The sequence below is a fragment of the Aotus nancymaae genome, unplaced genomic scaffold (genome assembly GCF_030222135.1).
Source record: "Aotus nancymaae isolate 86718 unplaced genomic scaffold, 86718_ANA_hifiasm-v0.15.2.pri h1tg000040l, whole genome shotgun sequence".
NCBI classification, from domain to species: domain Eukaryota; kingdom Metazoa; phylum Chordata; class Mammalia; order Primates; family Aotidae; genus Aotus; species Aotus nancymaae.
Window position 1 is genome coordinate 7,264,468 of NW_026988454.1, and position 24,677 is coordinate 7,289,144.

The 24,677-nt window shown below is 37.8% G+C and overlaps 1 protein-coding gene across 5 annotated transcripts in view; it reads right to left on the reverse strand.

Annotated features, from left to right (window-relative positions):
• The window catches only part of MAP3K4 (mitogen-activated protein kinase kinase kinase 4), a 126,536-nt gene that overhangs the window by 62,320 nt on the left and 39,539 nt on the right, over positions 1-24,677 (reverse strand). For all 5 annotated transcript variants that reach the window (XR_001107295.2, XM_064360479.1, XM_012451140.2 and 2 more), the window contains exon 3: positions 8,219-9,582. Coding sequence is in view for 4 of the 5 variants with exons in the window: in XM_064360479.1 (XP_064216549.1) it covers positions 8,219-9,582 (1,364 nt within the window). In the remaining variant the exon portion in view is untranslated. The remainder of the gene's footprint in view (positions 1-8,218; positions 9,583-24,677) is intronic.

A 24,677-nucleotide genomic window follows, 5' to 3' on the forward strand; every position in this document is an offset into this window, starting at 1 on the left:
AGAGCTCTGGGTTCATATCCCGGCTCTGCCACTTTCTAGATGTGTAACCTGATCAAGTTACTTAGCCCTCTTCCTAGCCCCAGCATATAGCGAGTACTCAGTTAATGCTAGTTACTAGTCTTAATATTACTGCTGTGCTGTTGTTATCACAGGATCCAGTTCTCAGCTGAAAGTTGATTACTTCTGTCCTACCTGTGAGCTTATATCAGCTTTCCTATATGAGTTTATATCAGCTTTTCTCTGTATTTCTGTATGTTTAAGAAAACAAAAAACGTAAAGGCAAATGAGCAAGTATGTGCTTAGCAGTGTGTCATTCAATTAAAAAGTTCTTGTAACCTTATGAAATCTGACAGGGAATGATTGAAACAAATAAGATTAACTCTAACAACTGTATTAAGTAGCATGATCTTAAAGGCATGGGGTGGAAGAGCACTGTAGCCTAACCAGTGTTTCCGGTGAGCACCAGAACTACGCTGGTGCTGGTCTGGCTCCACGTGAGGCACACAGGAAGTTTGTTAACAAATGTCAGTGCTACCCTCTATTGGGAGACTCTGATTTGCCATACTCTGAGAATGGCATAGGCACACTTTTTTTTTTTTTTTTTTTGAGATGGACTTTTGCTCAGTTGCCCAGGCTGGAGTGCAGTGGTGTGATCTCAGCTCACTGCAATCTCCGCCTCCTGGGTTCAAGCAATTTTCCTGCCTTAGTCTCCTGAGTAGCTGGGATTACAGGTGCGCGCCACCACATCTGGCTAATTTTGGTATTTTTATTAGAGACAGGGTTTCCCCATACTGGTCAGGCTGGTCACGAACTCCTGACCATGTGATCTGCCTGCCTTGGCCTCCCAAAGTGCTGGAGGCACACGTACTTTTTAAAGCTCTCTAGGTAATGCTGATGTGCAGTCAGGTTTGGAAACCATTTAGCATAAAGTCTGGTACCCCAGAATCCTGAATTGAATCCCCCTAACAATCTATAGCTCTGTGATTTTTGCGAAAGTTATCTACTGTACTTAAACTGGTTTCTTTATTTGTAGAATGTACATAACACCACCCTTTCAAAGGGTTGTTGAATCTGGCACACTGTAAGAGTCAATAAATGGTAGCTGTTGTTATAGATTTCCTAGTTTCTATATGATTTGTCTGCTTTGAATATAAACGGCAACCCCTTCAGGGTTTCCTCTCTGTACAGGAAAAAATTAGCACAACTATTGTTAGAATCCAAAGACAAACAGTATTTCATTGGCCATTAAATTTATAATAACTAAATGATCATTTCTATTCTAAAGAAAGCAAATATGACAGTAACAAATATATATATATATGTTCCTAGTATTTGAGGCAACAAAGTCAGATGATTGCACATTTTTTGTACATAGTAAAATATATTCATCTTTGTCTTCTGAAAATAAAGTTCATATGGAAATCAAAAAAGGAGGAACACAAAATAACTATATTACAATATTCTGTGAGTATTTAACATTTTAAATTGCACAAAACCCACAGAACTATACAGAATGCACATTTTAGGAAGTCAACCAGCATACTGGAGGATCCTAGGATGCAACGCAGACTGAAATAAATGAATCTAATTAAATTACAAAAGTATGATACTCCCTCACTGAGGAAGATGAAGGAAAAAGGTGCTGACCTAAGTTACTTTGGAAAATCGTGTTTTGACTATACAAGGCTAAAGACAAAAGGAACTTTACTGAAACACTACGCCCTAATTGATAAACTTTTCTCACAGGGGTACCAGTTAGCAATTCTGAAACTACTTTACAAGTATGCTAGGGCTGAACAAACATGTAATTAATAATAGCAATGGAAGCCAGGTTTCACATTGTAAGAGAAGTAAGTTACAGATAAGCAAGGGAGGAAAGTCAAAATGAACCTTGGGCTGGATCAGAGCCAGAGACATCAGTATGAACTCATGATTATTTTAGATAGATAGATAGATAGATAGACGGACAGATAGATAGACAGACAGATAGATGACAGATGGATACATAGATATGGAATTATAGATCTGTGTGTATACATGCATTAGAAGACATACCTGTATTTTCTAATTCTATCACTGAGAGGGCCTAAAAGCAATGATACCCCAAAAGCAACGAACACACCCAGTACCCACATTTTCATTTCTAAATACCATTATCCAGTAAAAGGAACCAGAGCTCCTTGGAGAAATGGCTGATCCTAGGACAGAAAGAGGGAAAACACAAGACAAGCCTAGAGCATCTTGTGGTATAAGAAAGAAATGATTCAAGAAGCAAATAAAAAGGAAAATAATACAACAAAGGATGGGAGCATATCAAAAGGACACAGAAGCCAACTGAAAGAGCTCCAATGCACTAAAACAAGAACAGCTTGAGCAACAAAATCGGTAACAATGGTACTGGATTATAACTCAAAGTAAAAACAACAGTAAACATTTATGAGTCCATACTGATATAAATAACCAAATAAATAAATGAGAAGCAGCAAAACTTCCATCTGGAGAAATTTCAAATAATACATTAGATACTACCCCCTCCAGGAGGTAGAGATTAATTTCCCTCCCCTTGAGAGCAGGTTGTGCATAGCCACTTACTTCCAAAGAAGTCGAGCATGGAAAGGAAAAAATGGTGACTCCTGGAGAAACCTGGCAGACACCACCTTAAGTGATCAAAATTCACATTACCAGTGATAAAGTAATGCTACTGGGGCATTTCAACTCTGTGGCATCCATCCCCAAGCCCATCACCCCGGTCTAGTCATGAGAACACATCAGATAAATTCAGATTCGTGGACGTGACAACTAAATGCAATGTGGTGTCTTCGACTGGTTCCTAGAATAGGAAAGGAAATCAGCAGAAAAAGTGGGAAATCCAAATAAAGTCTGTAGTTTAGTTAACAGCACTTTGTACCAATGTTAATAAATTAGTTTTAACAAATGTATAGAGTAAGTGAGAAGTCAATATTAAGGGGTGCTGGATGAAGAGCATGTAAGAACTCTGTACTATCTGCAAATTTTCCATCAGTCTGATATTATTCCAAGATGAAAAGTTTATTCTAAAAAAAAACAATTGTATGGAGTAGTTTTGGTATTAAGGATTAATCTTTTATATATGTTTACTTGGTTTGTTTTAACTTCTAAGCTAAATTGGACTGTAAATAAATAGTACTACAAAATTCATCCTTAGCTACAGTAACTGTTGGGAAGGACACCCAGAAACTACTGGACTGCTGAGATGACTCCTGATAACTTTTAAGAAGGGCTGGGAAGGGCCAACATACAAGCACATCTAATGCAGGAGGAGCAAGAGTTGGAGGCAAGATGATCCCTAACACCGGGAGACCATGAAGCATTATGAAATGGTTATCTGATACATTCATCCCTAAGACCCAAGATCAACAATACTCAGACTAGAAGAACTGATATTACAACAAAGTGGGAAAGACAAGTATAAACAATGAGATCCTGGGATGTTCTAAACAGCAAAGGAACACGAGAAGTAAAAGATAAATGGAAAAATATTTACAGAAGACCTTGGATTGTATCTGGGTCCACAAATGGAGTTGGGGGAGGGTAAGATGTCCTGTTATTTTTTCCTATTATATTATAGTAGCCCTTACAGCCAGGATAAAACTGCAGCTGGTATTATTAGTTCAGCTACATGGATTTAAATAAGTGTCATTTGATAATCTGAGACTTGCTTATTTACAACACTATTTCTATAGGTAAGTATTTTCAAGATCCCAAACAACTGCCTATTCAAGTGAACTTTGGAAACTAATCCATCTGTTTCAATTGGAGACTGCCTATGTAACTAGAAATGTATCCTGAGGAAATCAATTTACAGAAGGTATGGAGCTATAACTTCGTATAATTTTGAACAAAATCATTATTTATGGCATTCATATTGAGAAAACAAACTGCAAACAGATTTTTTTTAGTATCACTAGTTGCAGTTCTTTTAAAAGATTTTGAAACATAATAAAATTTTAGACAAAAATTATTTTGGGCCGGGTGTGGTAGTTCACGCCTATAATCCCAGCACTTTGGGAGGCTAAGGCAGGTGGATCACCTGAGGTCAGGAGTTTGAGACCAGCCTGACCAACATGGTGAAACTCCATCTCTACTAAAAATACACAAATTAAACAGGTGTAGTGGCAGATGCCAATAATCCCTGCTACTCCAGAGGCTGAGGCAGGAGAATCACCTGAACCCCCAAGGTGGTGGAGGTTGCAGGGAGCTGAGATGGCACCACTGCAATCCAGCCTGGGAACAAGAGCAAAACTCTGTCTGAAAAAAAAATTATTTTGTAAAGCATGCTTACCAACAAAGGGAAATTAAATGTAAGATCACATATGCTTTGCAAACAATGGTTACAAGTAATTTAATCAAAAAATATATAAAGACATAAAAAAAGTCAAATCTCACAAGTTTCTTTCTTTTCTACAAAATCCTTCACCTGTATTCATTCCTATTATCATAGAAACCAAAAAAAAAAAAAAAAACTGCAAAATATGCATTACATACAATTTGTGGTATCTTATCAGTTCAGATAATTAAGATAAGCTCTAACAATTAAAAACAAAAACAAAAAGGTCCTCAAACCTAAAAGGTTTTACTGCCTAAAATGTATGCCCTCAAAATGTACAATTATTTGGCAGAGGTTAAAAGGCAGAAGACATCTTAACTATAAAAGTATAGTTGCACCCATGTGGATTTGCAGCTTGCTTCATGGAAGAAAAAGTAATAAAACTTCTAAAATTAAAAGTTTATGGTTGACTTGTATAGCATTTTACCCTTTGATATGATTTGGACCTGCGTCCCCACCCTAGGGTGAACTGTAATCCCCAGTGTTGGAGGTGGGGCCTGGTGGAAGGTGACTGGATCATGGGGGTGGGTTTGTGGTTTAGTACCATCCCACTGATGCTGTTCTCAAGATGGTGCGTGAGCTGTCAAGAGATCTGGTTGTTTCAAAGAATGTAGCACCTCTACCCTGCCCCTGCTCCAGCCATGTAAAGCCACCTGCTCTGGCTTTACCTTCCATCATGACTATAGTTTCCTGAGGCCTCCTCAAGAAGCACCAGAAGCTGATGCTGCTTGTCATGCTTCCTATACAACCTGTGGGACCATAAGCCAATTAAACCTCTTTTCTTTATTAATTACCCAATCTCAGGCATTTCTTTATAGCAGAGTGAATGGTGTATCATTCGAACTAATACACCATTTACCACATATCTTTTTCAGCCTTACAACAACCACCCTGTGAGGTAGGTAAGAAGGTATTATTATACCCATTCTATAAATGCAAAGGCTTCAAAAATCAGGAAGATTCCTATTTACAATGTTCTATGGTGAGAAAGGGCCACAGTGAGGAATGAAACCCAGTTAATGAACTTCAAAATTGTGACTCTTTTCCTGACATATGAAGCAAAATGACTATAACAAACCTAGGCGGGGAATGTACACACACACTCACACACTCACACACACACCCCTACCTCCCTTTATAGAAATTATGTTCCTAACATGGAACATACTTTCCCTCTAAGTGATTTAGAATTATAAAGCCTTATCGTTTGCTAGTTTGAATTAATCGCCAATACTGAAGAATTCCCACTTTGGTTGCTACTCTTCCATTACTTGATAAATACTCAGCATTTTATGAACCAAAATTTAAAATAACAGGGGCTTCTGTAGTTCATTTTTTGAAAAACAATCTACACAAAATTCTAATGAAGTCTTTCATTTATATATTTATAAACTTTGTATTTTTTTTTTCTATAACAAAGATGACTTCTTCAGTCAAATCTCAATTGATGAAACCAAAGGACTACAACTTAGATGAGAATTCAAAACTGTGGGGAAACTATCATTGTCTTTTTTCAACATGAGTTCTAATATAAAATGTAAGGCATGTGTTCTCAATTTTTTCTTGCAATAACCTATCTAAGGGACACAATCCCTTTAGTAGCAATAGTTAATTACCACAAAGAGTCTGGAGGGGAGAGGAAGGTAATTTGGGGAGGGAGGGTGAGTAAAGCAGTTTACGAAACCCTGACACGTCCACCCTACCCCAGTCCCACCGTGGCCTCTTTTCAAGTGCTGCTCTCCCATGAGAACCACTGAATTAGAGGTGAGGTTATATGGTCGGCTCTCTGAATCCATGGGACATGCATTCACAGATCAAAAACATTTGGAAAAAAACATTAAAAATAAGAATATAATAATAAAAAGTAATACAAACTACTCAGGAGGCTAAGGCAGGAGGACTGCTTGAGCCCAGGAGTTTGAGTCCAGCCTGGGCAACATAGTGAGACCCCAACTCTAAAACAGTAATAGTAATAACAACTATTTACATAGCATTTACATTGTGTTAGGTATTATAATTAATCTAGAGATGATTTAAAGCATACAGGAGGATGCACACAGGTTGCATGCAAATACTACACCATTTTATATAAGGGACTTGAGCATCCAAGGATTTGGGTGTCCACAGGGGTCCTGGAACAAATCCCCCTGGGATCAGATACCTAGAAATGTCAGTATTGCCAGGACTTTTTTCTTCATTCATGTTACCTTCAAAACCAGTGGTCACAATAAAAATTAAACATCAACCCTATCTTGGCAACATATGTCCTTGATGAAATCAAACCACTCCAGCCAATTCATGCCATTCACAAAATTAAAACTGTTCAAAGAAAATGACATTCACACATTCAGGTTTAAGATTTCTAATCAAAATAATATTCAGAGTAAATCTCTTAAAATATAGCCACAAAGCACTGGTTCATGTTGTAAACATCTTCCTGAATTTATGTGACTGCTTAACCCCTTCCTCCTAAGGGCTCATAGTCTGGCTGTCAGAATAAAAATTAAAATCTTGCAAACTCAAGTTTTCTACAGGTGTTTTCCATAGTTTCCAAGTTGTTTATCGTTTATGAATGTAAAGCAAGCCAGACTGTGTAAAAATATTGAAGTTAGAAAAAAATAAGTACATATAGTTGGCTCTCCATATCCATGGGCTCCATATTCATGAATTCAAACCTGCAGATAATAAATATTCAGGAAGAAAAACTACATCTGTACTTAACAAGTACACACTTTTTTCTTGTCGTTATTCCCTAAACCAGACAGTATTAACAACCATTTACACAGCATTTATATTACATGAGGCATTATACATAATCTAAGAGATGATTTAAAGCAGACAGGAGGTTGTGCATTGGTTATATGCAAATACTGCATCATTTTGTATCAGGGACTTGAGCACTTAAGGATTCTGGGATCCAAGGGAAGTCCCAAAACCAAACCTCCTCTGATACAGAGAGGACTGTACATACACATGTAATAGCTACTAAAATTCAGAATCACAGACTTAACATGGGTATAAGGTATTTCAAAGATCTAAGTTTCACTTTTAGCCAGATGAACATGCAAACTCACCAGAAGAGCAAAATCACTTGTATAGTACTATTCTGGACTCTCAAGAACAATATTCCACAATATGGTGACACCTTAACAATATGGAATTTATAACATGTAAAGTTATCAAAAGCAAATCTACACTGTTTTCAAGCCACTTCCTCTAGTGGGCACATTCCTCTCACAAAAATCTACACATCTCCAAACACATATTTGACAATAATCAGGACTTCCCTTAAACTTTCATCACCTGCACTGAACACTTTAACTTTGCCAGATAGTGTCGGCTTTTCCCCTTTGATCGTTCTGACATTTCCACAATTTACATCTCTTTAAAATACAGTGACCAAAACTTGACATGCTAATCACAAGAGAGAAAACAACTTCAAAGAATAGAGAAAGACCTATCGCCATGACCTTGGGTGCCCTGTTCATTTAAAAATACCCTAGTGTGGCGTGGGCTATTTTCCTGACTCACATGCAGCTTGTGGTCATCCATGACTGCGGCTTTCTTCCTTCTGTCTTTATTTATACCCAGCCCGTCCTTTGCCATCCTGTATTTACATGGTTGAATTTATTCCTTCCACATACCACCTTGCATTTAATGCATTTTTCAGACATCTATTTCTTATTTATCATAGTACTTTACAGAAATGCTTAAATGTGCAATTTATAACTGCCATTTATGCTAAAAAAAAAATTAGAATATGAAAGTACATGATAATCAACACCAACATTATAATTTACAATAAATAAATGGAACTAAGGACATCACCATATTTTCCTATGGGAAACCTACCTCCACGGGACGATCGTTCTTTACCAGTGCTATACGTGCCCTTTGCAAGGAACCATCCATTAGCTTGTGAAGTCTTAAAATTAACTTTCTTAACCCCATCTGCTTCAGTGCTTTGTCTACAAATGGTCTATAAATAGAAGTCAGACAATGTCTACTAAAGCCTGCTTCTGCACTGCAGTCTGGTGCTCCCCAGCCAATAGAATCATCCTCAGATTCGAGCCTCTCAAGCTTCTTGGATATGCAGTCCTGCGACTGGATGTCGAAGCTGTTGTCTACAGGTTGCCTGATTTCCAGTACCCTAGGATCAGAGATTTGTTCTTCTTCACTCTCATCCGTACTACTTTCCAACTCCTTTAATTCTCCTTCTGTGTCATCACCCTCATACTCTGGCTCATTACCTTTGGATGGTCGAGGGGAAGGGATTTCAAACACTGGCCAGCCAATGTCTGATAAATTCTTGATGCCCAAAACAGTGCCCATAATCCTTAATTTCTGATTTAAGTCTTTTGTGATGTTTAACCACAAACAGAGTGCCTGCACTCTGTCCTGGAAGTCTTTTGCAGCATATTTTTCATAGTCCTTCTGAAGAGCCTGCAATGATGGATAAAGTGCTTCTATGTACTCTAGCAGCTCCATTATCCGTTTTACCTGCTCAAATGAGACCCTCTGGCGCTGGAGATGCTCGTGATGTGTTGAGTAACCCACAATCTTTGTTCCAGGAGTGGCTCTGCACTGCCCTTCTACTGAAGTACCATTAAAACTAGCTCCATCTCTAACAAAGGCGAAACTCCCATAGTCGACTTTGAAAGTAAGGATTTCATTGATAATATCTGGGATGGCTTGACGGGCTGTATATAAAAACAAGTCCTGGTCGTTAATTGTCCGTCCTGCATGCCAAGCCTGTAGCTCTAACCAGATCAGTTCGTTAGATCGGTTAAGCCAGAAACCAGACGTATTTTCTTGTCCTCTTTGCTCCCTGTCCTTCTTCTTTGAGACTGAGGTAAGCTTTAGCAAAAGTCGTAATGTTTCAAAAAACTTTAAACGATCTGCTGGACAGTCAGTCCTAGAAGTCTGGCGTGCAGGTCTGGCTATAGGCATGGGAACAGATACTGGAATCTTAGCATTGCTACAGCCAAGGCTGAGGTAAGGCTTATTGAGATCCACATCCGGAATTGACTTTTTTGGCAAAGATCCACCCACTGAGTCTAACATGAATGAGCACTGTACGTTTTTTTTATGATCACGCTCTGTTGTTCTAAGAGTTGCTCGGATCTTTTTCTCCTGCTTATAGCTGTACTCTTCCACATTCTCCACTGCTTTTCCAGTGTCTTTATGTGGAGGCTGATTTGGTGCATTCATTTTTTCTATTAAAAAAAATAAACAGAACATTATATAACTCTAAAATATGAAGCTACTCTCAATATTTTAAATAAAACTAAAATTCACATTTCACGTGTACTTCTATTTTCAGGCTGCTAAAAAGCATACTATATCCTGAAAATTAAAGGAATCAAAAAACATATATGACATTTTTCTATTTTAAAAAATTTATCCATTTTTCCAATATTTGCTGCATTCTCTTATATTCACAACTAATCACCTAAAACTAGCTGTTTATTTCTATGCTACAAAGCATAGTTATCAAATCATTTAACCAAATTTCCATAAGTAATCACCTTCAATTTAAGAAGGAAGAAACAGCATAGGATATCTGACAGAAGACTGGATGAGAAAACAAATTTAATTCCTGCATTTGTCATTAGCTAAATGTGTAAACTTAAGAGGAAGTCACGTATATTATCTGGATCACTTTTCTCATTGATAAAATTAGGCAGACTGATGCAAGAACTCTTAAGGCACCTTAAGATTATTCTCATAAAAAACTGAAAGACAGTTGACAGACAAAAATGTTGACCTTAGTTTATTCCATTCATTTATTTCTTCTTTGCCACAAAAAAGTGGGCAATAACATTTTAAATTTAAAATTAGCAAGACTGAAGACACACAGACTAACCGGGTATAATTTGCTTAGTATGTTATACTGGCACATAAAATCATTTACAATTAATTTGAAGAAAGTAAAAATCACACATTTCTTTCAAACGACTAAAAAAGGTTCTATAATTTGATTCCAAGTTTTGAAATGAACACACATACATCCTCTTTTCTGTATGGCACTTTTAACACCATTAATTGCTCTACATTACTGAAATCCTTTCTGGGTTCTTACACTTCCTTAAGTCCCTTCTTTTCAAATACCTTATTGGAACTTTGCTCACTAAATAAAATGTTAATGCTTCTCAAAGTGCTAATCTTAGATCTCTTCTCCCTGGGTGATCTCATTCACTTCCACATCATATATTGATAATACGCTAACCTATAATGCCATTCCAATCTATCCTCTACACTCAAGGCATAATTTCATCGAATCTAGGATACACATTTTTTGATATGTTAACATTTCTGAAATTAGAATGTTATATGTAATAAATGATGATATAAGTTTTAGGAACATATTTGCCAATATATTTCATTTATATTTTTCTTTTTTTCTGAGACAGGCTGGAGTGCAGCTTCAACTTCCTGGGCTCAAGCAATCCTTCTGCCTCAGTCTCCCAAGTAACTAGAACCACAAGAACACACCACTATACCCAGCTAATTTTTTTTTTTTTTTCCTGATAAAGACAGGATCCTACTATGTAGCTCAGGCTGGTCTCAAATTCCTGGGCTTGAGCAACCTCCCACCTCTGTCTCCCAAAGTGCTGAGATTACCGGAATGAGCTATTATGCCTGGCCCATTTTAAAAAAACATATGCATATATATATATATATATATATATATATATATATATATATATATGCATAAGTAAAATATATTCTATGTATCAAAAAGTATAAAAGATCTCTTTAAATAAAAATTCCAATTATAAGAACATACTCATTAATTGTAAGCATTTTTTACCTTAGTAAAATTTCTCAGTATATATTTTTTATATACTAAGAATTTTATATTAATATAATTATACTAAGAAATTATATCATTTTCTTCATATATATCACCTAGTTTTATGTGATTAGTTGTGAATATGAGATTAGTTGTGAATATATCTAAAGACATATCAGTATATCTTTAGATTTGATGTAATAGGGTATATTTACATGGGTTGCAAACCAATGTACCCCAAACTAATGCACCAATGAAAATTTGCTTAAAACCAATTAACTTCCTAATTGATTAGTTTTAAAACAAGGATTTTTAAACAAATTTCCCTAAGAGCACTTATAGCTTGGTTTACCTAATAGTAAATTTACTTTATGATCCATCAAAAAATATTTTAAACCAATCTGTCCATAGGGATTTTTGCTGTATTTTAGTATACAAACTAATATTATTTTTTAAATTTAAATATTTGAAGATGGAATTTTTATCTTTAGTACTAATCTATTTACTTCTAAATGTCTTTAAACTTTTTATATAGTCCATTTAAGAAAACGTCTTCATTTTTATTGTTGCTAGCTATTAATGCTTATCAACCTTTATTTATATAAAAAAATTTCTTAGGCCAACTCCTTAAATATTTTGCTCAGCTGTGTTTACCTCTGTGTTCTTTACACATTTATTAACAGAGCACAGACATACTATTTGGTTAACCAATGGTATTTTGAAAGCAAAAATGACAAGCGTTAACTCCACTATACTTCATATACACGGTATCATTGTGTAGGACTGGAAGTAAAGAAAATGAGTTTAGTTTCTAATACACTGAATGTTATGTGCCTATGAGATATCCATGTGGAAATATCTGTAGGTAACTAAAAAAATACATATGTTGGGCTTAGGAGAGAAATCCAGACAGATGGATTTGAAAATCAGTATGTACAGATATTATTTAATATCATGACAGTAGATAAGAACATCCAAGAAAAGTGTGCAGAAGAAAGGCAATGAGGACCTAGAATAGAATGTGTATTAACTATTACGTACATCCAAATAAATGATTCTGAGTCAAAGAAAACAAAAAATTGTGTAATAAAAAACAATCTTGTTGGCTTAGGTTTTAGAATTTTAAAATATTTTATAAAACTAATGTGGCGCATTGTTCATAATGGCCACAGAATATCTGCATACAATTTATAACTGAAAAGTAATAGTTGACAGTGAAAAAGTATTACTTTTCTTATATAATGTATTCAAGTTCTTCTAATCTATGATTGAAAGGTCCTAAGAGAAAACTAAGGATTAAATGAGAGTGGTTACAATAACTTTAATAACTCCGGAAGAGGGAGAGAGATCCAAGATGGCTGATCACTAGCAGCTCGGGCACGTAGCTCCCAGTGAAAGCGCAGAGAACGAGAGGACACCACGCTTTCAGATGAATATTTGTTGTTCATGGACCAGGAGATTCCCAGAGGAGGAGCCCCACGGGTCGCCAGAGCGACTCTTGTGGCCGGCACGGCGGTTTTGCTGGCGCCTTAGCGCGGCAGTTCTAGGTGCAGAGTCCGGAGGTTCCCGGGCAGAAAAGCACCATCAATCTTAAGGCCGCTGTTTTGGCCGGCGCAGTGGACTGCTCAGATTTCGGCGCTGGGAATCAAAAGTTGGACATCCGCTCAGAGACCTAGTTAGAAAGTCGGTAATTACTAAGATGACAGAGGGATAAATATATAATGAAGAGAAGAAACCAGCCTAAAAAGGCAGAGAATACTCAAAATCAGAATGCCTCTCCCTCTACAGGGGATCGCAATTCCTCATCAGTAATGGAACAAGGCTTAATGGAGAATGAGTGTGTTCCAATAACAGAAGCAGGTTTCAAAATGTGGGTGATAAGAAACTTCCGTGAATTAAAAGAACTTGTTCTAACCCAATGCAAAGAAACTAAGAACCTTGAAAAAAGGTTTGACGAAATGCTAACGAGAATGGACAATTTAGAGAGGAATATAAGTGAATTGATGGAGCTGAAAAGCACAACACGAGAACTTCGCGAAGTATGCACAAGTTTAAACAATCGAATTGATCAAGCAGAAGAAAGGATATCAGAAGTCGAGGACCAGCTCAGTGAAATGAAACCAGAAGACAAGACTGGAGAAAAAAGGATAAAAAGGAATGAGCAAAGTCTCCAGGAAATATGGGACTATGTGAAAAGAGCTAATTTACGTTTGATAGGTGTACCTGAATGTGACGAAGAGAATGAATCCAAGTTGGAAAATACTCTTCAGGATATCATTCAGGAAAACTTTCCCAACCTAGCAAGGCAGGGTAATATTCAACTCCAGGTAATACAGAGAACACCACAAAGATATTCTTCAAGAAGACCAACCCCAAGGCACATAATTGCCAGATTTATTAGGGTTGAAATGAAGGAGAAAATACTAAGGGCAGCCAGAGAGAAAGGTCAGGTTACCCATAAAGGGAAACCTATCAGACTTACAGCAGATCTCTCAGCAGAAAACCTGCAAGCCAGAAAAGAGAGGGGACCAATATTTAATATCCTTAAAGAAAAGAACTTTCAACCCAGAATTTCATATCCAGCCAAACTAAGCTTTATGTGCAAAGGAAAAATTAAATCTTTTGCGAACAAACAAGTACTTAGAGACTTCACCACCACCAGGCCTGCTTTACAAGAGCTTCTGAAAGAAGCACTATATATATAAAGGAACAACCAATATCAGCCTTTCCAAAAATATATCAAAAAGCAAAGAGCATTAACACAATGAAAAATGTACACCAACTAATGGGCAAAACAGCCAGCTAGCATCAAATGGCAGTATTAAACTCATATATATTCTAATTGGATAAAAAGCCAAAACCCATCAGTATGCTGCATCCAGACCCATCTCACATGCAACGATACACAAAGACTCAAAACAAAGAGGAGGAGGAAGATTTACCATCCAAACAGAGAGTAAAAATAAACAAATAAACAAAAAGCAGGAGATGCAATTCTCGCCTCTGATAAAGTAGACTTTAAAGCAACAAAGATCAAAAGAGGCAAAGAAGGACATTACATAATGGCAAAAGGATCAATGTAACAAGAAGAGCTAACGATTCTATAGATCAACCAGATAGAAAATTAACAAGGACATTCAGGACTTGAACTCAGACCCGGAACAAGTAAACTTAATAAACATTTATAGAACCCTCCACTTCAAATACACAAAACATACATTACCACCTCACACCTATTCCAAAAGTGACTGCATAATTGGAAGTAAATCACTCCTCAGTAATCGCATAGCATTTCATAGGTTTAAATGAAATATTGGTTAGCTGCTTGTTTGTTATTTTCTTCCCTTATTCCTTTCTGTCTACATCATTAAGTATAATTATTGGTATAAAAGTGGTTTTTCAATACCCATTACTAAATTGCATTCTAGCCTGGGCAAGAAAGCAATACTCCCATTCTCTCTCTCTCTCTCTCTCTCTTCCTTTTTCTTCCTTTCTTAAAAAAATAAATAAATAAAAATAAATAACTCTGGAAGACTGGCTACAAGCATTATGCCAAGTCTATGCTACATTTACCAAGGGGCAAACCATGAAAATAGTAACAGATGAAGCTTCTCATCCTAGATCTTTATTCCAACAATTAAAACAACCTAAGAGGAAAAAAAAAGTCACAGTTCCATTTTTCTATATAAACATAATCTCATCTTAGCAAGCCTGAAAAACTAACTTTTATAGGTTAAATAGAAATCTTGTTAAGTTTACCCCTATGGCATACAAAACAGTATATTACACAATTTTTTGAAATTTTGTGTTCACAGAAAGCAATGATTTAATATTTGGATCTACATAGTATGTTTAAGGAACAGCAAATTGGGAACGGAGCAAGACGGGACAGAGAAGTTTGTTTTTTTTTTTTTTTTTCCTGAAACAAAACCCAAGTTGGTTTTGAAAAAAAATATATAAAATATAAATTCATACATCTTAATTTAAATAATGATGCAATTCAAACTTAAAATAGACAAACTCCAGTCTAGCTATTGTGCAAAAAGGATAAGCCAATTATTCTACCTCAGCAGTAGCTACATTTTTAAAATAATATACTTGTGACAGAGGGAGAGAGAGGGTGATTTGGTTTGGATATTTGCCCCCTCCAAATCTCACATGGAAATGTGACTGCCAATGCTGGAAGTGGGGCTGATGAGAGACGTCTGCATCACGGGGGCGGATCCCTTATGCACAGCCTAGTGCCTCCCCACGGTAATCTGTGAGTTATCACTCTATTAGTTCATGTGAGAGCGCGCTCTTGTTCCTTCTTTCTCCATGTGACATGCCTGCTTCCTCTTCACCTTCTGCCATGAGTAAAACCTTCCTGAGGCCTCACCAGAAACTCAGTAGATACTGTTACTACGCTTGTACAGCATACAGAACCATGAGCCAAATATGCTTCTTTCTTTATACATTACCCAGCCTCAGGTATTCCGTTATAGCCAGCGCAAAATGGACTAACACAGAGAGTAAACCCAAGAGTGCTTTCTGGCAACTGATGACCAGTTAGGCCTCTATAAAATCATGAGGGACTTATCACTTAAGGGAGATCTGAGAACATTAGGGTGTTGGGGGTGGGGAATCTATAGACTTAGATAATGGTAATTTCTCTGAGCATTTTACATTTTCTCTTTACCCACTCTGACATGACTAAGGAACTTTTTAATAACCAAAAGCGTATTACTAATGATCAGGAGTGCTTGTTTGTTCAGTTTTCTATTAATACTGAATTCCCCTGCAATTAACCAAAAGTCAAATGCAAACAGAGCTTCTGAAAGGGAAAATGAATAAAAAGTACAGGAGTTAGATATATAAAATGTTTTATTTGGCAAGTTCTAATTACCAGGACTATAAAAATAGTTCCTAATAACTTAAGATGAATGAGACACCTGATCTCCCAAGTGTCTATAAATTAAATGGTGTGATTTTTATAGCACAATTAAAGCAAACCTCTAGAGCACTTTTTCCTTTGGCCAATCACCAATAATTCCGGTAAAATGAGAAGAACATAAAAATTGTTTTAAAAGAAAACTTTATAATGAAACTGAAAGGAACCAATGACAAGCAATATGGTTCATCTCACAAACATAAGACAAACAACTGAATTCCCACCATCTACAACTAAAACTGGCTCTTTAGAATATGGATTAAATGTATTTTTAATCAAACTCTTGCAATTTTTATGTTCTCCCATATACATATTGTCCAAATTTCAGAAACCACCCTTATTTGAGCTCTCAAATGAGAAAGCGTAAAGAGATGAATAATCTTTAAGTGAGACCAACATCTGAGCAATGATGACCTAGAATACCAAACAAGTCAACAACCTGAAGGGGCTTAGAGATCATCTAATTCAAGCTTCTCAAATTTCAGTATATATTCAGCATCACTTGCATTCCTGCTAACGTGTACATCCCTGGGCCTGCTCCTTGTATCTTTGACATGGCTACAATGGCTCCACATTTTGAGGAATTGCTTTATCTAGCTTCTGTTTTCCAGGAAAGGGCTTTACAGACATTGTCATAATTTTCATAACAACGTGATGATGATTATCACAGAACATAGATGGTTAAACAGATGGTTAATGTTAGAACAGGGGTCCTAACCCACGTTGGTGTCACCACACCATCCCTGGACCTGTCAAAGGTGCTTGCAAGGCAGTACCAACTGACCAAAGAAAGGCTAAGACAGTGAGTACCGCAAAAGATTCCATAGGCTAATTAGTCTGTAAAGGCTTAAAGTAAAAGCAAGTACTTGATTTGGGGCCTTGAAGAATGGAAGCTTAAATAAGGGAAGCAAAGAATGCAAGAGCATATCTGAAGCCAGCAAAGAAGAGCATGAAGAGACACAAAAGCAGCAAAGAAAAGAGTGCAGCTGAACATGGAACCTGTAAGTGGGTAGCCTGGAAACACAAATCAGAACCTCGAAGTCAGGCTAAGTTTGGACTAAAGAGCTGAAATATGGATTTAAATCCACTCTGGTTGACATAAACATTTCACTAGCTATACAGATTGAATCTGACCTGTAACCATCTTACCACCTCTATTTTATATGAGTATGATGTTCTTTAAAATCAAACATTCTAATTTCACTACTGTTAGCAGATAGACACATTTACACACACACATATAGGCACATGCATGCATGTACATGCACACACCTTGAGATATTTCCTAATAGGGACGTGTGTGTTTGTGTGTGTGTGTGTGTGTGTGTGTGTGTACAAATTCTCATATAAATTGCAAAATATTTGCTCTATCTCTGTGACCAGGCTGTGGCTGATCACCATCCCGCTATGGCAGTACTAGAATAGGAATGCAAAATGAAGCTGATAATGATCACCCAGCCAGCACCCTGAAAAGGGCTTTGGCTTGGGTGTCTTTTAAATTCCTATTTAACCTACTTAAACTGTGAGATAAACTGAACATACTTCATTCTGCTATATTAAAAAGAAAACAAATATTTAAGGAAAAAATGGTTTGACTGTCTTTCTCTTAACCTTAAGAAGGAAGAGTTATACTTGACTAAATATGGTCCAAAACTTATCAAAATTTTAATTGCTATGAATTATTAATGATTTACCATTATCCAAAAGTATAATCTCAGAGCTGTGGTGTTAAATACTCATCACAGTATGAAATCAAGCCTGTTCATGAGCTAATTCAAGTTTACCTGGTAGGTTACATCAATTGGGATGTCAGATAGTAGACTTCCAGGTAACAGAGAGCTAATAATCCTTACCCAGATATCATAAAATTGTTATATTTTTAATAGTTTTTAAAACAGAAGTTAATACTTTGAAAACAAAGTGTCTTAAACATTTCCAGACAAAGTCAGGAAAATACAAAACTTCGATATTATAAAATACAGTTTTGCACACATCTAACTGGCAACTATTTTAAGTTCACCAATACAAAGAAAATACTGCAGGCAATATTGATCTCACCTCTAACCTATTTCCCCAGTCCCTCCCTCATCTCAAGGACAACCACTATGAGAGACTTTGTTTTGAACCTTCTTATCTGAAATTCAAACACTGGCATATTATACAGATGCTCTTCTACATATGATGGGGGTATGCCCTGGTAAACCCATGCTTAAGTTTACAATATCTTAAGTCAAAAATGCATTTAATATACCTCACCTACTGAACATCATAGTTTCGCCTAGCCCATCTTAAACACGCTTAGAACACTTAAGTTAGCCTACAGTTGTGTAAAATTATCTAACACAAAGCTTATTTTACAATCAAGTTATTATAAAGAACTTTGAATCAAACTTCAAAATCCAAAGTATGGTTTCCACTGCAGGTATATTGTCTACACACCGTCTTAAGTTGGAAAATTATTAAGTCCAACCATCATAAGTTGGGGAACTGTCTAGAAATCACAATGAATGATACAATCAATCTTTTCGTTAAGACTTCTTGTGTCCATTTGTAGGAACTTCTCTGATGTGTATTCCCAGAAGTGGATTTGCTGGCTCAAAGACATAAGCAGCCTCAATTTGACTGTATTAATGAATTACTTTCCTGGGATTGGCAGAATGTGCACTCCCACCAGCTTTGTATGAAAGCTGCCATCTCTTCATCTTTGCTACTTATTTGATATTGTTCATTACCTCAGTTCTGTTAGAAACCAAACTTCAGTGGATTAAAGACAAAAACTACAGAGAAAGGAATTGTTTCTGTTGTTATAAACTTATCAATTAAATGAAATGTAAATTAAGGGTAAAATAAACTAAATCAAAATAATTGTAAACTCTACAAATAAGGTATTTGGACATTGCAATTAGGGAGCTGTAACTATCAGACCCTGCCTCAGAATGAACAAAGGTAAAAGTTCAAAATGATAGGGGGCAGGGAACACAAAGAAGTCAAGAAACAGTGAACCAGAAACAAAATTTTGAACAAAATAAGCTACCTAAACAAAAGCTGATCAAGGACTGAAAATCTTATTACACAGACACATTTTACTCATAAATAGTAAAAATCACAGAACAAAGTACCAACACTCAAACACAGTCTTTAGATAAAATGCCTATTTTTAGACTATCATATAAATTAAGAAAGTTTTCCCAATAAAAGAGTAATTTTCAACTTTTGGTGAAGGGTGGGCCATGGAGAGGCAGCGGCCATCCTCAGTACACAGGACCTTCTCTACACTGTTCAAACATACACTAACATCCTGCTACTAAGAAGGGATTGTGTAGATATAATTATAGTCCTTAACCAGCTCATTTTTGTTTACTCAAAGGGAGATTTTCCTGAGTGGACCTGACTTAATCACATAAAAGCCCTTTAAAAGAAGGCCTTAAACTTGTGGTGGTGGCACGCACCAACAGGGCCAGCTACTCTGGAAGCTGAGCCAGGAAGATCACTTGAGTCTAGAAGTTCCAGGCCAGTCTGGGCAACATAGCAAGATCCCATCTCTAAACAAACAAACAAACAAACAAACAAAAACAATAAAAGAAGGCCTTGACCCTCCCTGAGAGCATCCACCTGTCCATGGGTGGAGTCTGTCCACCTTCTGTCCATCTGGTATCACAAGTAGTCCACAACACCTGAAGTGGAGATGCCAGAGTTTCTGCTGGTCAACTCTCCATGTAACAGCCACGCTGGCCTAAAAGGTCCAAGACAAGGCACCAGGCTTAGAGCCCTGAACAAGTTGTAGTGGGAGTGACTGCACAGGGTAGTCCCACTTGAGGCCCAAGTGCACCTGGGGGCCATGCCTTTGAGATGATTTCCTGTGCTTCTGAAAGTCACCAGATCTCAAGTTGCTGCTGCAATGGCCCACAGTCCTCTCTGGAGCCTTAGCCCACAATAGGCTCCTGGCCCTGCCATTTCCCCAATGCCAGCTGAGCCCCTAGAAGCACATCCTCCGTTCAACAGCCCTGCAAATGGCCATATCCCAGGGGCTTACTCCCCTGCTCCCTCCCAGATGCCTATGAGCTGAGGGTCCTGGGCCTCAGCAGGGTTAGGGGAGGGACCAGGGATGACTGGCAGCCTGGAGATGCCAGTAGCCTGCACTCCAGCCCCCAGGGGCTCCTGTTAGAGATAGCCACCCACAGACAGGTGCTGGGAAGGCATCAGCATGATCAGCATTCATGGACTTGCCCATAGGTAGTCAGGCTGGGTCCTGAGAAAGTGAATCCTGGAGCTAGATGCCCTCAAGCAGGAGCTGGAGGTGAGGCTGGTCCTCCTGCTGTTCCTTGGGTTGAAAGCCACCCACACCCTCCTTCCAGTACAGCATTTCTAGCTCTGCCCCACCTTGGCCTTCTCCTACCCACAGCCTTCTCGTACTCATACTGTGGCCCCCGCTGTTTCACCTTCTCCTCCAGGTGGCTCCGAGGCGTCTGAGTAAGTCAGCCCGTGGAGGACAATCTCCCTTTCATTAACTCCCCATCAACAGCTTAGGGAGATTAATTGCACCTGCAGAACCCACTGGCCAGCAGCATAGAGAACAGTGTTTGATCAATGGGGAGAAGGTGTGTGTACCTCACAGGAGTCACTGCCTCCCTTCTATCCCTATCTGCACAAAGGTAATATCCTCTTACTGGACAAAATTGTTGACATTTATGACCTTTTAAAAAGTCATTTTCTGTAAAACCAGCACATGTGCTAGAATTGAGGGAGTATCTCTGTGCTTGGCTAGTGTGGAAAAGACCTTGTAGCTTTTGCACTGATTTCGAATTTGCTATGCATCTGATGGCTTTATCCTCTGAGTGCAATTCATATCAGGATGAGCAGTTTTGTTAAATTTGTGGTAAATATAATCTAGGTCAATGCTTCTTAACCTTTTTCAGGTCACAGACTACATTTGCAAATCTGATGAAAACTATGGACTCCTCACAAAAATGCACACATGCACTAGTAAAATCTGCATTCAGTTTTAGGGGACCCACAATCCTCATGATTGCAATATAAAGTAATAGGGCTTGATAACTTTAAATTTCTGTGATTCCTCACATTTTGTAAATAGTTGCATTCAATTAAATACTGTGATTCAAGTGAGACATTTCTGAAGCTGTATATATCTATGTGTGTATAGGTTACACACACACCATAAAAATGTCTATATATATCATACTTATATGTACCTTCATATTTCCAGTAAATTGAATGCCTTTATGCATTCAACCACAATCCCCAACTATATTCTCCTTAGTAAAGATAAATATGAGAAATAGGCAAATTTAAACAGCTAAACTGGCAGATATTTTAAATAATATAGAAAATACAAAGAAACAGGTATTCATACATTGTTGGTAGGAGTATCAAAATGAATAGTCCTTTTGCAGAATGACATGCGCAGTATCTACCAAATTTAAACACACAGACCATTCAATATGCAGTTCCACCACTAGGTATCTCATCTACAAAAATATTCCATATATGAGTAAAGATACATGAATGAACGAAGACGCTCCCTATAACAGCATTTTTTGTTTGCAAATATAGAAACTCGCTATAAGGAACATGGTTACAATTATCAAAACAATACCTTAGTTTAAATGTGCTCACACAGAACAGTGGCCTCCACCCATCACTAAGTAGAAAAGAGCAGTTATATATTGGACGTTCTAATTCAACTAACTTTGTAGAATTCCGTAATACTGTACTATGCTGTGCATCTCTTATCTTTACAAAACTAAGAGCTTATTAATATACAGGTATTCTTCTTAGTACCAATGTTTCATCTTTAATTTCTTCTGTCTATAATTTACTATTCTAACATGTCATTGATAATGATCTGCAGGAAATTAGCACTATGATAATTCCATCAAATAATTTCAATGAGTCAATTTTCTAATCACACATATGCACCACAATTAGAGCTACCAATTTTCTCAAGATCTGAATTTACAATTATAAAAAATAAACACGACATTAGTAGCTACTCTGAGCCTATAGCAGTAATAACATTTCAAGAACTATACTCATCTAATCAGTTCATGGTAGCTATGGTAACCATGGCTACCATAGCTAAAAAACCAGTATTACTGGTTAATATTTCTTCCTCTAAATAGTGCCCTCAGTTTCCCTTCTGAGTCCCTATATTCATTCAGGGATGCACTTGATGGTTTTTTTTGCATTTTTGCGGGTTAGGGGCTAGACTAAGCAAAGACAGTATGACTGACCAGATTCTAATTCCCCAAAGCTTTACAGTGAATGCATGTAGGAGTTAATCTCAAAGCAACCAACAAACCAACAAACCCCACCTGGTACCGCTGCCTTGAGCAGTCCCCTCCCACAGTGAATTTTGGCCAGCCTCATGTACTAAGAGAATACAGCAGAAGTGAGACTGCATGACTGCTCAAGCTAAGGCCTAAAGAGCCTTGTAATTTCCACCTTGGTCTCTCAAAACACTTGCTCTGAGGAAAGACAGCTGCCATGTGAGAAGCCCAATTACCCAGGGACCACCTCAGGCTAGCCATGTGGAAGGTTACATGGAAAGAAAACTGTGCCAGCCAGCCATCAGCTGTTCCTGCCCTCTCAGCCCAAGTGCCAGACATGCATGTGAGTGAAGGAGCCATCGTGGACGTTTTAGATCCAGCACACTCCATGTGGACAAAAAATGAGGGTTCAGACTTAGGGCCGCAGCCAAGCCAGGATGTTTCCAGCCAACTGAGCTGTTCCAGTGAAGGCACCAGACATCCTGGGACAGGGATGACCTGTGTCCTGCCTACACACCTGAACCACAGAATCATGAGCAATAAAATAACTGCTCTTTGATGCCACTAAGTTTCGTGGAGGTTTGTTACACAACAATAATCTGAAAAATGCAAATGTTATTGGTGACTGTTTGTTTAAAAGATGAGTCCAACTCTGACTGCAGTTCTAAAGTTAATAGTATGACTCAGAGAGCCTTTGCCTGTTGCAGTGAGAAAGAAATAATGTACCAGTTCACATTTCCTTGGACAGCTTTTAAAATAAATTTGACCAATCTAATTAATTCTAAAAAGCTCCTCAAAATACTGAGGGGGCCAATATATTATTATGAGTCACATGCTAGTTTGAAATACTGGTCTGGTCTTCCTGACTCAGCCTTGAGGTCATAGCACAAATGTCGCTTGTTCCAGAAGTCTTCCCAACCCCAGGTCTTCTCAATACAGCCTCCTGTGTGCATCCAGAGGAGCTTGTCCTGTCGGTCATTTGTGTACTCCCTATTTGACCTGGGACTAGGTCTTATTCATCTTCGAAAACAGCACATGCCAATGGAGTCACTCAAATGCTGACTGAATGGAAAGAATGGAGGAGAAAAGGAAAGAACAGAGGGAGGAAAGGAAAAAAGGGATGAGGACAGAAAGCAAGAAAGGTAGAAGAAAGAAAAGAGAGGAAGAAGACGAAAGGAAGGATGGAAGGAAGGAAAGACAGGCAACAGCAACAATAACAAAAAACCGTACTAGCAGCGTATGTAGTGAGATAAAGCAAAGGACTAAGGAGATATACAAGGAAATGTGTAGTCCAGGCAGGACAGAGCAGGAACAGTAGCTACATGACTTGAGACAAGCATTTAATCTAAGACTCAGGGGTTCTAAAAATGGGAACACCATTTAATAAGGATATGTAAACAATATAATTATTTAATTTTGCTTTAAGATTTAAGGTAAGAAAAACAGTAGTAAGTGTTGGGAAGAAATCCTGAGTTTACAGCTGGGTGCGGTGGCTCATGCCTGCAATCTCAGCACTTTGGGAGGCCGAGGTGAGATCACCTGAGGTCAGGAGTTCAAGACCAGCCTGACCAACATGGCAAAACCTCATCTCTACTAAACATACAAAATGAGCTGGGCATGGTGGTGCACGTTTGTAATCCCAGATACTCAGGAGGCTGAGGCAGGAGAATCGCCTGAACCTGGGAGGCGGAGGTTGCAGTGAGCCAAGATCGCGCCATGGCACTCCAGCCTGGGCAACAAGAGCGAAACTCCATCTCCAAAAAAAAAAAAATAGAAATTCTGAGTTTACAATAATAATGATAGCTAATACTGAATACATAATCCTCATGACACTATAAGGCAGGTGATTTTACAGCTAAAGAAAATGAGATATGGAGGCTGAATATGCAGAAGGTGGCGGAACCAGGACTGGAGTCCCAGTGATCCAGCAACCAAATTTCTGCTTTTGTCCACCATGCTGTGTTGCAACAGTCTGAGAATAAATAAATTCTCAAGGACTCTTATACCACCCACAACACAACACAACACAACACTAAAGCATTAAAATGGCCCATGTCTACTTGTCTACCACTGGCGTCTCATTTCCACCTTGTCTTGGTATTCATGAACAAGAATGTTGGCAAGAAATAATTCACCAGCTGGCGTGCATATGAAGCCACTTTCTAACATACATGTGACTAAGACATTTAAAACTAAAAGCCATAAAACTTCTCTGAGCCAGTTTCCTCAACTGTAAAGTAAGTACAGGTTTAAAGTCCTTTATCTGAAATGCCTGGGACCAGAAGTGTTTTGGATTTT